At 34.4% G+C, this 16,279-nt stretch overlaps 1 protein-coding gene across 2 annotated transcripts in view; it reads right to left on the bottom strand.

The window, feature by feature from the left end:
• LOC143079177 (proton myo-inositol cotransporter-like) overlaps window positions 1–15,607 on the bottom strand; it is a 60,195-nt gene extending 44,588 nt beyond the window's left edge. For both annotated transcript variants that reach the window (XM_076254409.1, XM_076254417.1), the window contains exons 1-2: window positions 14,886–15,607; window positions 1,782–1,941 (exon numbers count right to left, since the gene is read on the bottom strand). In XM_076254409.1, the coding sequence (XP_076110524.1) occupies window positions 1,782–1,941; window positions 14,886–15,408 (683 nt within the window). In that variant the 5' untranslated portion in view covers window positions 15,409–15,607. The remainder of the gene's footprint in view (window positions 1–1,781; window positions 1,942–14,885) is intronic.
• Window positions 15,608–16,279: the final 672 nt, after the last annotated feature.

Here is a 16,279-nt window from a genome sequence, read left to right as displayed (position 1 = left end):
AAAATTTTAAAGCAGATAGATCTTGACCTGATTAACAATTTTACCTCACCAGATTTGCTATAAATGCTTTGGTTTCAGAGATATAAGCAAAAATCTACATTTTACCCCTATGTTCTATTTTGAGCCATGTCAGCCATGGTTGGTTGGCCGGGTCAACGGACATATTTTTTAAACTAAATACCCAAATGATGATTGTGGCCAAGTTTGGTTTAATTTGGCCCAGTAGTTTCAGAGGAGAAGATTTTTGTAAAAGTTAACGACGACGGACGATGGACACCAAGTGATGAGAAAAGCTCACTTGAGCTAAAAACGACAAAATTTCTTTTAAATTACCAATTCAGGAGCAGCAACATGTTACAAGTGGAAAATATCAATGGATTTTTTAAATGTTATAATCAAACTAAACTCTGTGAAAAAAATTGTGAATTTACAACAAACAGTTTTTAAGTAATTAATTTTTCAAATTTTTTACCAATCGAGTTTGTCCCATTTGCCAAAATCTTGTGAAAATGGGTGAGAGGTACAAGAAATGATTTTACCAGGAAGGTGTACATCCCACATCTTTTTTTTTTCTTTTCAAATTTCTTAGATATTTATTTTTCAATCATTTATAACAAAAAAGTTGAAATAATATTACATTTTTTGTTAACAGAGAAAAATTACAAATATACAAAATTGACAGCATGGTAAATTTGACACGAAAAAGCATCAAAATATGATAAAACATTCTTATATTAACACCTACCTATAGTTTTGTAAATTAAATTATTCAGATTGGTCAACTCATCTGTAGGCAATATAGGAAAGGTGTACAGACATAAGAGTGGTCTCTAAACACATTAACTCCAAATGGAGCTTCCATTAGTCGAAGCCATATTAATTATGTGTATCAGCGAGGGGACATGTAAAAGCATAAAAATATAGTATATATATGCCAATACACATAATTAACAGCGCCTGGTGATGTTTCACTTCATCTTTAATTAAAGTATGAAAAAAGTTTAATTGAAGAACTTTGACTTTTCACTATAATAGCCCAAAAATGGGTAAAAATTGATGAAAATGTGAAAATCATTAAAATTGGGTACTTTCAAAGGGTTGTAGCAAAAAAAGAAGTGCACCACCATATGATTTTTTCTTCACCAATTATCTTTTTGCAGTCATATAAACCCAAAAATCAGGTGAAGAAAAAATTTCAATCGATATTTTGTAGTGCGATTTTCTTTGATGTTACATTATTGTTTCAGGTTAGGGTGAAGGTTGGCACCTATTAAAATGTTTAAACCCGCTGCATTAATTTGCACCTGTCCTACGTTTGTGAGACTGACATGTAAATCCTAAAATATTTCCTTACACCAAATATAGTTAGCCTATTGCATATAGTATTAGAAAATGAACAAAACACAAAACCTTGACTTTGACCACTGAACAATGAAAATGAGGTCAAAGTCAGATGAAACCAGCCAGTTAGACATGTACACCTTACATATTCATTCATTCCATACACCAAATATAGTAGAACTAGGCTATTGCTTATAGTATCTGATGTATGGACTTGACCACTTAGAACTTTACCTTCTTCACAGATTCATGAAATGAGGTCAAAGTCAGATAAAATTGTCTGATGGGCACGAGGACTTAGGCTCTGCACCATTTAGCTACTCACTCCTTATTTTGTTGAAATCATATATGATTCTTAGTTTTCCAAATTCTAAATCAATGATTCAAAATTAAATAAAGGTACATACACTTTCAAAAAACCAATAAACAACAACATTTACCTCCAACCATTTGTCTTGTCATAACTGAAGGCACCATCAAGTACACTTGCAATAAACTGTCCACCAGTTATAAATAAATTATTTATTGTGACTAATCTTCCTCTCAGTTCAGATGGAGCACATTCAGCTATGTAAGTTGGCACTGTCATTGAAGCAATTCCTATTAAATAAATTATAAGATTAGTTTACTTTTTATAATTAAACAGAAAATAAAGCTTTCTGCAAATCAAGAATAATACATGTATTTTATTTGCTACTGTGAAATTCAAAAATACAGGAAGATTTTCCATTTTGATCATCATTTATTTAAGTGAAAATAAATTTTTGCTGTTTATACAAGTTTCATAAAACTCATGTCAGAGAGGGCACAACGTAATTTTCCATAATGATGTAGTCAATATTTCCAAAAGCATAACTATTTTTTTGAATCATTGATTTGCACTGATTTTCAAAATTGTCTGAGGTATTGATCATGTTGATGATATTAACCAATAATAAAAAATTTCCTAAAAATCTTCCAAGAATTGTATACATGATCATAAGAAGGCTTACAATTTTATGTAAAAATTTTAAATGATGTCTTAAAGTCTTGAAATGGAAATATTTAACATCCTTTTCAGTTAATTACTGCTTTCGACTATTCTGCTATTGATTTATTTTGGAGAATGGTTTCTAATGCATCTGTAATAAATTTGTATAGATAATTCATGTAATTACATTCAGTAATATTTTGTGGATTTAAAAGTTTAGAAACTGAAAAATAATTATTACATTAAATTTTTAAATATAAACCATATGATTGGAAAAAAGTTTGCCTTATATCTTTATATTTATCACAAGATATCAAAAAATATTCTTCAGTCTCTACTTCAGTGCAAAATTTGCAAAACGTTGTTCTCTTGGAATTTTGTGTTTATTATACATGTACATGTATCTACCCTGTTCTATATACATGTATATTATTTCAACAATGAGCACTGATACGTAGTTGTGTAATTTTAATTTTTATATTTTTGGTAAGATTGGTTTGAACAATGTTGAAGATAGTAGCCCCCACAATCAATCCCAACCTTCCTATAGTGGTTAGAATTAAACCTTGTGTTAAAATTTTATTGATTTCTATTTACTTATACTAAAGTATTTATCCCGAAATCATCTGTCTTCGGACAATGCTGAAATTCGGACGACGCTGAAGACGTTGCAGACAACGCTGAAGACGTTGCAGATGACGACGACAACATGATACTAATATACGACCAAAAATTTTTAAATTTTTGCGGTCAATTAAAAATTATTCGTTCTGATCTTCTGCCTTTCTTTACTCTCCCTTTTTCTTAGTTCCAGTTAAGTCAAAAAATTTGAAACCTGGCAGATAAATGTCAGTTTGGTTCCATGTTTTAAATGAACAAGAAATTCAAACAGAGAGAAAATACGCATCTAAATGTATAGAAAAACTAAGGATTGACAATTAGAACAAACTTTTAGAGGAAGCTGAAATTTGGTGAAATACTCTCATAGCAATTCCACAGGATAAAAAAGGAAAGGGAATTCAAAAAAACATAGTGGTAATTGTTCACCAAAAGTCTGAAAAAGGATATCGCCTGGCCAAAAAAAAATGGAATCTTGCTGGAACCAGTTCGAGGTTTCAAATTCCTTTTTTTGGGGTACCTACAGATGTTTTTTCTGAACACTTTATTTCTCTTAGGCGGGTGATACGGTGCTTTTTGTCCGCGATTTGCTTTTTGTCCGATTATTTTGCTTTTTGTCCGATACTTTTGCTTTTGGTCCGTTGCTTTTTGTCCGTTTTGCTTTTTGTCCGATAATTTAGCTTTTTGTCCGATACTTTTGCTTTTTGTCCGTTGCTTTTTGTCCGTTTTGCTTTTTGTCCGATAATTTTGCTTTTTGTCCGACACTTTTGCTTTTTGTCCGTTGCTTTTTGTCCGTTTTGCTTTTTAGCTCACCTGGACCATAGGACTAAGTGAGCTTTTCTCATTTTCTCATTATTCGTCGTCGTCATTAATTTTTACAAAAATCTTATCTTCTGAAACTACTGGCAAAATTAAAGCAAACATGGCCAAAATCATCCTTAGGATATTTAGTTTCAAAAAAGTATCCGATGACCCCGCCCAATAATTAAGATGGCCGCAATGTCTAAAAGAAGAGCATCGCATAAAATGTAGATTTTGGCTTATATATCTGAAACAAAACCATAGAGACAATCTAACAAGGGATAAGAACATTTCGCCTCATAAAATAATGTGGACCAGTCAGAACTTTTCATGTGGGACAATATGAGCTCTTGATTTAAAAAAAAGTGGGACAATCGGGAATAAGCCCTACAGACTTGAGCAATTCTAAAATAAACACTGTTGATGTATCTCTTTTAAATTTTCTATTAAAAAGTGTTTTACATTTACGAATGCACTATATTGTATCTGTATCTAAAATATTAAACGCATTTATTTCGTGATAGAAATTAAGTAAATGCTTAAGGGCATACGATACAGTTTTGAACCTGTATTTACAAGTTGCTGAAAATAGCATATAGGATATTTTTTACCTGATTAAATCAAATATGTAATAAAAAATATACCTTCATGTGCTACTTTTTGAGTAAAATGAGGTCGAAATTTTGTATATTTGCTCAAAATTCAGATTTGTGTCTGTATTTTCTTTTTCGAAAGAAAGACATAACTTTTTTGTTTTAAAAGATAAACACAAATTGTTTTTTGTTAAATAATCAGTAATTTCTGTATTTTATAAGTATCATTAAAAATTATGCAATTTTATTCCGAAATAACTCTATATTTATCAAATGTTCATGAATAGAGGAAAACACGTCATTTTTTGCTGCATGTTTATCAAAATTTAAAAAATTGCGCTATTTACAGTTTTATAAAATTTGGGTCACATAATCTCCTTGCAAAATGAAACAAATTGCTGTTTTAAAAAATAGGGGTCCATGCACTCGTTTTCAAATTAAATCAGTTTGAATGATAAAAATAAGTCGAAAAATGCCTCTTTTCCCGATATGTCATAGTTTGACGTCGCGAAAATAACATTTTACGTTAGCAACGTCATTACCTTCCCTGTAACTGTATCGTATGCCCTTAAGTAACCATTTTATTACTTTTCCCCCTCTTTTCGAGTTTGTCAAACAAAAATAAACTACTTTGTTGAAAATGCTGTTGTGTTAACCAAAGTTTCCTTAATCTTATTACTTGAATAACCTCGAACTTCCTCGTCATTTTGGATATAGTTGCTAAATAATTCCGAAATGTATGGATTAATACAGTTTATCTAAATAAATAGCTACACATGTATTACGTAAACTTTGTGATAGTGTTCCAAAAATGAAGTTTGTTTGTTTGTTATATTTGTAATATTAATGTAATGTTTAAGAAAAATAAAGTTGTTGGAAATATGACGAAAATATTACCAGACTTAAAAAAGTTTTTTTTTAACTGAAATGTTGCAAAATATTTTGGAGCGACTGTCAATCGGCCATTCGCATATAAGTGCAAATGGTGACTATATATTATTAGCGGGAAGAAGAAACTGTGCGTTTAAGCAATAACATGTCGTAAATGTGTGCACTTCCACATGTAGCAAACGCCAACACCATTTAACATAATGATAAAACTATTCAAACGAGAAAACCTTTGATTTACAAAACACTATACGACAAACAAATACAGAAACAAACAACAACTATTGAATTACAGATTGAAACTCCGTTTCTGACTTATTCGTATGATTATCATATAATATTTAGCGCGGTTAAACATCAATTTAGAATTTCAATAACGAAACCATCACTCAAGGATTATTTGATTTGATGAATTTCTAAACTATTCTAAAGTTTCGAGCATATAAAAAAGAAGATGTGGTATGATTGCCAATGAGACAACTATCCACAAAAGACCAAAATGACACAAACATTAACAACTATAGGTCACCGTACGACCTTCAACAATGAGCAAAGCCCATACCACATGGTCAGCTATAAAGGCCCCGATAAGACAATGTAAAACAATTCAAACGAGAAAACTAACGGCCTTATTTAAGTAAAAAAATGAACGAAAAACAAATATGTAACACATAAACAAACGACAACCACTGAATTACAGGCTCCTGACTTGGGACAGGCACAGATTTAAATAATGTGCCGGGGTTAAACATATTAGCAGGATCCCAACCCTTCCCCTAACCTGGGACAGTGGTATAACAGTACAACATAAGAACGAACTATAAAAATCAGTTGAAAAAGGCTTAACTCATCAGATAGACACAAATACAAGTGGACGTGGCCGGGTACTAATATACATCCCGACACAAAAAGTCACAATGAACAGATCTGAGAGTACTCGCAGTTATCTGACAGCTATTTCAAAGCCACTAACAACTAATAAAAAGTCATGCCTCTGAGACTTAACGTTCGTTTAAGTCTTTGAATATCCCATGTATTCTACAAATTGGTGTACGTACACCATTGCTCACACGTTTGAGGATGACAGACTAACTTACGACCAGAATGAATAAGAATTAGTCTATATAACAAGATCTAAAATATTTCTAGGGTAAAAGACTTTAACCTTGCCACATTATTTATGTATGTGCCTGTACCAAGTCAGTAGCCTGTATATTCAGTGGTAGTCGTTTGTTTATGTGTTACATATTTGTTTTTTCATTTATTTTTTTGACATAAATAAGGCCGTTAGTTTTCTCGTTTTAATTGTTTTACATTGTCTTATCGGGGCCTTTTATAGCTGACTATGCTGTATGGGCTTTCCTCATTGTTGAAGGCCGTACGGTGACCTAATGCTGTTAATGTCTGTGTCATTTTGGTCTTTTGTGGATAGTTGTCTCATTTGCAATAATACCACATCTTCTTTTTTATAAGAATGCCAACTCCTCACAAGTACAATTATTACTTCATTTTCTTTTTTTCACTCATCTTATTATTATGTCTATTTTAATTCAATATTGTATCCATATAAATGTATATGAACGCTTACATATATATAATTATTGCGATATCATATATAAGAGAGAGGCAAAGTGTACCAAAGGATAATCACACTAAAAAGGGTTGAAACAAACCAACAAAGCCGCAGCTGAATGAAAAACAACAAGATACACAACAGTCCACAAAACAAATGGTCCGAGAACACAATTAATTCGTAGTGCATTTCTTTTAGAACATAAATGAAAATTTAAAAAATACCACCTGCGCTTTCTCAATGAAACTTTTACAGTGTGTTGTACTAATTTTGGGACAAATTATATCAAAATTATAGAAAACTTCATCGCGTCTAATTCAAAATATGGACAATTTTGTGTTTAGGGTGTCTTGAAATCTTTTGACAGCTTCCGAAGTGCTAATTTTTAACCTTTTTCAGCTGGACCAAATCACTACTTTCCTGTAAAATTCTGGACCCAAATTTTTTTACAGTGTAATTTCATCCCCACCCCCCCCCCCCCCCCCCCCCTACTTACAATGTGAGGCATTAAACAAGGAGAAATAAATTTGGAATGGGTATAAAAATTATTGGCAAGTAACCCACTGTTATCACTAGGGACTAATAACGAAAATCAAGGGACGACAATTGTGATCTCGGACGAAATCATTGAAATTTAAAATCTGAGCAACAAGAACCAATGCAACTGTGATGATGTATGGTTAACTGGAAGAGTAAGATAATCCTGCTCCGTCCATTAAGTTTTAAAAAGTCATGTATTAAACTCAAACTCTCGAACACGTTGTCTTGGAAGATCTTTATTCCAAGGGGTCCATAATAGTTGCTTTTTGATAATCCTATAAGGAGTTTATAATTTAACTCCTTGCGAACACTTTCATAAGGAACAAAATTCCCATCTGCATCTTTTTGAAAAGATTGCAAATATTGTTTAAATTAAATAGGGTATCCCATTTCAAACCCAGCGTCTCGGAAAATCTCATTTTAGGGCACTAGACAATGATTAAATGTAGTAATTCGATAATAATACATGGATTTCTCGCGAAAACATCGTTAAGGCGAAATTTAAAGTTTGTCTTGGCTGATTGAAGAAATTTCACAATAAAAACTGAAACGCAAAAACGCAAAAACGCATAAAGATGTTTATTCAGGACAATAACTTATATAAAACAACAGCAGAAATACATATAATGTATCACCAATGGAGGTTGTAAAATACAGTACCTGTAGGTGATACTTAAACGTAATGTACTATTTATTTTTTTTGTCGTTAAGGGGACTGGAGGGTATTAATCCATTATTTTTTAAATATACATGTAGGATTTTGCTTGTTTTTCTATAGATGAACTTTTATCATATACTAAATAGAAAAATCAAATAAAAACATGGGGTTATCGTTCACTTAAGCTCACAATCTGCCCTCGAAAGAAGCAACCATTTTTGTTAAGGTACTTTTTTTAAGTTGAACTAATAGGAGAAATAGAGAGATATATATATCGAAATATAAAAAGAACTAAATTACAGAAATCGATTTAATTTTACAACTGTTTAGTTTACGTAAAGCATATTTGAAAAATATCTATAGGTCACCGATGAGTTGAAAAAGACATTTTAATTCTAATGCCAAAACAAAATGTCATTATTGCACTAAAGGGAGACAATTTGGAGCTTTTACAGTGATATAAACATTTGAAAAATAAATCTGAGGCCAAAATCATTCGATTTTTTGGGTTGATTTTTGAGCCAATTCATAAAGTTATAACTAATAGTGTAATAAATAAAATTTGTAATGAAAACAAAAATGATAAAATTTTTGCTGAAATTACCCTCGAGCCTCCGAAAGAGCAAGTATTGCACAAAAAAAAAAAGGAATCATCCTTTAACGGAAACAACTCTTGAAATCATCGGCTATTCGTCGATGACTTAAGGCTATTTATTTCTGAAATCTAAATTTTGTTTTGCTGTTCTGAGTGTTCAAGATGTTACATGCAGCTAAAATATTGGTAAAACATTTGAAAAAATACTGATCTGTATAAAATTTACACAAAAGTAAACGAATGAAAGCCACTGGAATGCAGTCCAGGACTCGGATAAATAAGCACAAGAGTGCACACACTGAAATGTCTCGCCTACTTTACTCATCATTAATATTATGTTGATAGCCCGAAGTATAAAGATTTATTACAACTGCCACATAAACTTAACATTAACCAAGATAGCTAAACAAAGACCAAATGAATTATGAAAATGAGGTAAAGGTCAGACGAACCATACAAGGCAGACATGAACAGCTAACAATTCTTCGATACAACAAATATACTTGACCTATTACTTATAGTTTAAGAAAAACAGACCAAAACACAAAAACTTAACACTGTGCAATGAACCGTGAAATTGAGGTCATGGTCAAATAAAACCTGGGAGACTTATATATAGATCATAAGATATTTTCATGCACCAAATATAGTGACCTTTGGCATCTAATATTAGATAAAAAGACCAAAACTCAAAAACTGAACTTTGACCACTGAAACATGAAAATGAGGTCAAGGTCAGATGATATCTTCCCGCTAGACATGTACACCTTACAATCATTCCATACAACAAATATTGTAGACTCATTGCATAAAGTATGAGAAAAACAGACCAAGACAGAAAAATTTAACTATAACCACTGAACCGTGAAAATGAGGTCAAGGTCAGATGACACCTGCCAGTTGGACATGTACACCTTACAGTCTGTCCATACACCGAATATACTAGCCCTGTTGCTTATAGTATCTGAGATGTGAACTTGACCACCAAAACTAATTCTAACCTTTGTTCACTGATCCACGAAATGAAGTCGAGGTCAAGTGAAAACTGTCTGACGGGCATGAGTACCTTGCAAGGTACGCACATACCAAATATAGTTATCCTATTACTTATAATAAGAGAGAATTCAACATTACAAAAATTCTGAACTTTTTTTTCAAGTGATCACTGAACCATGAAAATGAGGTCAAGGACATTGGACATGTGACTGACAGAAACTTCGTAACATGAGGCATCTATATACAGAGTATGAAGCATCCAATTCTTCCACCTTCTAAAATATTAAGCTTTTCAGAAGTTAACTTACGCCGCCGCCGCTGCCGCCGCCGGATCACTATTCATATGTCGAGCTTTCTGCAACAAAAGTTACAGGCTCGACTAAAATGACAGGTTATATGAACTGAGTGGCAATAAAAGCACAAGTCTAACACTTGCTTTTTAAAAAATTAAAATCTTTATTTAAAATGGTCATCTTTAAACAAACAAAAATTGAATATGAAAATTTACAATTCCAACAATAGATCGATATTAAACAGAAATGTTTCATTATCATTTTTCGGCTACAATTGGTATATGAACCATCCAAATGTCAAAATATCAACATAGAGTATTTACAAAGAATGTTTCTGTTATGTTGTGCAACTAAATCTCTACAGCAAATGGTAGTGACAACACTAGATGTTAATTAGGATCCAGCGAAAAGCCAGGCTTTTGTCCACGAAGGTAGCAAATTGTCGGTGTGACTATCGCGGACGGCTCTTGGTAACACACGATATGGTTGTTGGTCATGTTGTTATCACCAAGGGAAGGTCATCGTGCTCTTAATTTCCACACAAACTGATATAGCTCCAAAGGTTTAACAATGAACACCAATGGACACTCATGTCAATTGGAAGGCCACGCGGAATCAATATCGGAGATGTTAAAGACAAATGCATCGGTCATGCTGGGCTTTTGTTGCTTAATGTCTAAATGGACATGGCCTATAATTAAAAGATCCTTTTGCGGAATTTGTGGATTATTTGGTCAACTGTATACAGTCTACGAGCAATTGCATCCTGGGAAAAGCCTCATTAGATAAACCCCAATTTGTTTGTAATTGGTTGTCAGAAAGACCTGGCATATAGTCTTATATTTATTGAACTTACTTACTTACAATAAGGGATAAGCCAGCGAGTAAGTCAGCAAAGGGTTAGGGAAGTACCTTGGTATATAAAAAAGTCGAAATAAACAATTGCCGGCTGGCCAAGAGATTCTCCATGTGGGGTATGATGCCAGAGGTAGAAGTAGGCATTGCCTTAAAAAAGGCACAGATCACTTAGGTCCAAGACCCGTACGAGTTTGACAACAATGAATTAAAAGGGTAAGGTGGTACCTCTGTTTGCAACGAAGTTGAAATACACTTTAATAATTGCCGGCTGGCCAAACTAAAAGATTCTCCACGTAGGCCATTTTACCAGAGATAGAGGAGGGCATTGCCATACAAATTTCTTATAGCACTTATGCCCTAGACCCGTACGAGTTTGACAATAATGAATCAAAAGGGGGAGATGGTACCTCTGTTTACAACAAAGTCGAAATAAAGTATTGCCGGCTGGCCAAACTAAGAGGTTCTCCACGTAGGCCATTTTACCAGAGATAGATATGGTAATTGCCTTTGAAATGGCATATAACACTAATTCCAAAGACCTGTACGATTTTGCCTGCAAGGGGTTAAAAATAAAAGGTGTTACCTTTGTTTACAACGAAGTCGAAATATACCTCTACCTCTGGTATAATGATCCACGTAGAGAATCCCGGAGTTTGGCCTACCGGCTACAGTTATTTTGACTTTAATGTGAACAGAGGTACCACCTACTCATTTTAGCTCTTTACTGACAAACTCGTACGGGTATATGCCATATAAGTGCTATAGGCTATTTTAAAGGCAATGACCACCTATACCTCTGGTAGCATGGCCCATGTGGTGAATCTCGTAGTTTGAACAGCCGGCAATATTTCATAACGACTTTGCGATATACTAGAATACCCTCCTTTCCTTTTGCTGGCATAAGTGCTATAAACCATTTTAAAGGCAAGGCCCACCTCTACCTCTGGTATCATGATAAACGTGGATCATCTTTTATTTTTGGCCATCCGGCAATAGTTTATTTTGACTTTGTTATATACCAGGGTACCCTCCTTACCCTTTGCTGACAAACTCGTACAGATCAATGGAATAAGAAGTATGGGCCATTTTAGATGCAATGTCCACCACTACCTTTGTTATAATGGCCTATGTGGAGAATTTCTTTGTTTGGCCAGCCGGCAATAATTCATTTCGACTTCGTTGTAAACATAGATACCTCCCCCTTTTAACACTTTGCTGAAGCACTGATACGGGTCTACGGCATAAGTGGCCATTTTTGAGGCTATGGCCACTTCTACCTCTGGTATCATGGCCCATGTGGAAAATCTCTTCGTTTAGCCAGCCAGCAATAGTTTATTTCGACTTTGTGATATACTTAGGTAGCCCCCTTACCCTTTGCTGATTAACTTACACGGGTCTGGGACATACGTGTTATGGCTATGTTAGAGGTAATGCCTACCTCATCCTCTGATATAATACCCTGCGTATAGAATCTGTTAGTTAGTCCAGTCAGCTTAATTTATATTTTCGTTGTAAAATGAGGCATCGCATCCCCCCTTTAACCTTTTGCTGACAAACTCGTACAGGTCTAGGGCGTTAGTTTTATCAGCCATTTAAAAGGCAATGCACACATTTAACCTAGGATTAATGGCCAACTTGGAGAATCTCGTACTTAAGCAAGCGGGCAATAATTTATTTCGACTTCTTTGTAAACAGAGGTTCCAACTCCCTTTTAAACCCTTTGATGATACCGCGTACTTCTCTAGGGAATAAGTGATTTAGGCCATTTTAGAGGCAATGACAACCTCTACCTCTGGTATCATGGCCCACGCGGAGAATCTCTTAGCCATCCAGCAATAGTTTAGTTTGACTTTATTATATACTAGGGTACCAACCTTACACTTTGCTGACTAACTCGTACGGGTCTAGGTCATACGTGCTCATGGTCATTTTATAGAGGCAATCCCTTCCTCTACCTCTCATATTATGGCCCGCGTGGATAATTTCTTAGTTTAGCCAGCGGGCAACAGTTTATTTCAACTTCGTTATATACTGGGCTAATTCATCCCCCTTTTAACTCATTGTTGACAAACTCGTTCGGGTCTATAGCATAAGTGCTATGAGCCATTTTTAAGAGAATGACTACTCCAACATCTAGTATAAGGGCGCACCTAAAAATGTCTTAGTTAGGGCAGCCGTCACTATTTTTGGTGGACTGTGTGATACACTAGAGTATTCCCCTTACCCTCTTCTGACCAACTTGTACGGGTCGAGGACATAAGTGCCATGGCCCATGGACCATTTAAGAGGCACTGCCTACCTATACCTCTGGTATAATGGCCAACGTGGAGAATCTCTTAGTTTGAAGAGCTGGCAATAATGAGGTTTATTTTTACTTCGTGATATACCGGCGAAACTCATGCCCCTTTTAATTCGTTGCTGATAAACTCGTGTAGATCCAGGACATAAGTGCTATAAGCCATTTATAAGGGTTTGACTACCTCTTCTTCTGGTATAATGGCCTACCTGGAGTATGTCTTAGTTTAGCCAGCTTTCAATAGTTGTTTTTTAGACTTAGGGATATACAAGAGTATTCCCCTTGCCCTCTGTTGACCAACACCTACGGGTCTAGGATATTAGTGCTTCGAGCCATTTTAGAGGTAATGCGATATATTGTAAAAGACATGAAATTTCATGTACAAATCATTTATAATGTGAGTATGGTCTGTATTTAACTCCTAAAAGGACATGGTATTTTGAAGTTCAAAATGAAACCTGCCAAAAATATACACATTTTATATCGGACATAAAGCAAAATTATCGGACAAAAAGCAAAACGGACAAAAAGCAACGGACAAAAAGCAAAAGTTTCGGACAAAAAGCAAAATAATCGGACAAAAGGCAAAACGGACAAAAAGCAAAAGTTTCGGACAAAAAGCATGAAAAGCAAAATAATCGGACAAAAGGCAAAACGGACAAAAAGCAACAGACAAAAAGCAAAAGTTTCGGACAAAGAGCAAAATTATCGGACAAAAAGCAAAAGCGGACAAAAAGCGAATTGCGGACAAAAAGCACCGTATCAGGCGGGTCATAAAACTGACTGATATGTGAAGGAAAATGTTTTCTAATATGTGGATATTGTGGTAAAAACAGATGTGAAGCATATTATTTTAATATTGTGTTTAACATCTTAATATATTGTGCCTTACATATGTACATATATAACAAACTAGATTTATCATTTTGATATTTTGTGCTTAACATCTCACAATTTATGTTTGTATAGTGTACATGGTGTAATGCTGTTTTAATATGATTTTATAGCACAAATTATTTGACTTTTATTCATTTTCTTTATTTCAGTTATTATGTATAATCCCTGAAAATTTTAGTGATTAAATATAATCCCTAAACTGACCATAATCCCTAAAAATTTCAGGGATTCTACATAATCAATGATTATACAAATTCACTGTCAATGACTGTAACATATATATATGTCATGTATGTCTCCTGGTCTCTGGATAGGGTACATGTATATAATTGTTAATATCAAAAAATAAATGAAAAGGGAAGGTATATAATACCCCCGGAGGGTAACTGGCTATCCTTTTGGGTATAACTGTGTTGACAGCACTTGCCAAATCATACCCTGTTCTAACCAGAAAACATTGAAAAACATACCCTTAGAAAATGTATACCCTGTTCTAAACCGTATAAAATAGATGCTGTTCTAGACCTGGACTCTAGACTGTTTCTTTTAAACAGTTACAATGTAAATAAGCGATCCTGTTCTAGACAAGTACTTTGTTTAAAAAAAAAACTGATCTCACCAGCAGGGTATGAAAAAGCGACCTTGTTCTACATGTTCTAAACAGCAGGACATGAAAATGGATCCTGTTCTAAACAGCAGGGCATGAAAAGGTGACCATGTTTTGCGGCACACTCATACCATTAAAAATATATACGAAGTAACCACTACCCACCACCCCCACCCTCACCCCCCGGGGTACACCAGTATACCAACACATGGTATACAATGTCTCAGCTGCTCACCCTTACCACAGCAGGATTGTTGTGGTCCCCATCTATGTACATTTTGTAATGATTGTTAATATAATGTATATGTTGTCATACTCTAATTCAATCTTTTTTTTTATATCAATTGTAAATGGGACTTACCAATTCCAATACCTAAAATTGCTCGTCCTGATATCAGCATTGCTATATTTTGGGCTACTGCAAGAACAATTGCTCCAGCTGTGAACACAAAACTCCCAATTATAATTGTAAGCTTTCTTCCTAAATATTCATTGAGAACACCACTGCAAATGGAAAACACTGCTGCAGAACCTATTGTAACACTAACAATAACTTCCTCGCTAAAGGAACTGAGATCGAAGTTTGTTTTGAGTAAGAGCATTGCACCTGACACAACACCGGTGTCATATCCGAATAAAAAACCTCCTATAGCTGCAAAAAATGACAATAATAATAAAAATCCTGATAATTTAGTTTTCTCTTTCTGTTTGTTCAGAACAACTTTTCTGTGGCCAGGTTCATTCCCCACATTAACTGAATCATCAGCCGACGAGTACGATATTTTGTCCCTATCTGTAGTGTTCACAAGTAGTGCTTTTTCAGATTTTTCAGCTGACATTTCAAACAGTTCTATATCGGAGTCACAATCTACAAATTCTGTCATATGATGTTATCAAACGTATAAATAAGTATAGTTCTCTCCCTTTTCCTCTAGGTAACTTTTGAAGTTAAGAACTTTGCTGTTATAGCATTAAGAATTCTCCATGACATTCATTCTGTAAATTCCGTTTATTTACGATGATCATATACTGATTCCTGAGTAGGGAGGGATTGAATATCATTCGGGCGGACTCCGTTTGAACTTTCACATGCTCATCCCATACATTCATTAATCAATACTTCTTCTCTAGGATTTACATCCTGCTTGAGGGGTCACCGCATATATATAAGATCAGAGACTTTTAATACAATTGTATTATATGTCTCTGATAAGATCATATAAAGTAAAATCGCAAAATACTTAACTCCGAGGAAAATTAAAATATACATGTACATGTATATCTGATCTGCTGATAGGTTTGTCCTTTTTAAGGCGACGCATTAAGGTGGTATGGGCTGAGGTATGCGTATGGTAATCTAAATTAAAAGTGATAGAATTTGTTCATACCCGTTGCCAAAAATTTCACTGTTAACTCATTCAGTGTTTCCTCTTCGGTGCTTTTTTACCGGCTCCAGCAAAATAGCGATTTATATATATTTTGCCGGTCTTAATTAAGTATCATTAAGATTAAAAAAATAGAAGTATAGAAATTAGGAATAGAAAAATGAAACATGCACTTTAAAAAGAAATCTCTTTACCAATGCAGGCGCAGATCCAGGGGGGGGGGGGGGGTCCAGGGGTTGGAACACCCCTTTTAATTTTTATTGGGACGATCAATGCATTTGAATGGGGACATGTAGTTCGAACCCCCCTTTGTCCTGGGTTAGGAACAACCCCCCCCCCCCTTTTTTTTTGCTGGATCCGCCCCTGCAAT

The sequence above is a fragment of the Mytilus galloprovincialis genome, chromosome 1, assembly GCF_965363235.1.
Source record: "Mytilus galloprovincialis chromosome 1, xbMytGall1.hap1.1, whole genome shotgun sequence".
In the NCBI taxonomy this organism is placed as follows: Eukaryota; Metazoa; Mollusca; class Bivalvia; order Mytilida; family Mytilidae; genus Mytilus; species Mytilus galloprovincialis.
The sequence above is the reverse complement of the archived record's forward strand: the minus strand, read 5'-3'. Positions and strand labels throughout refer to the sequence as shown.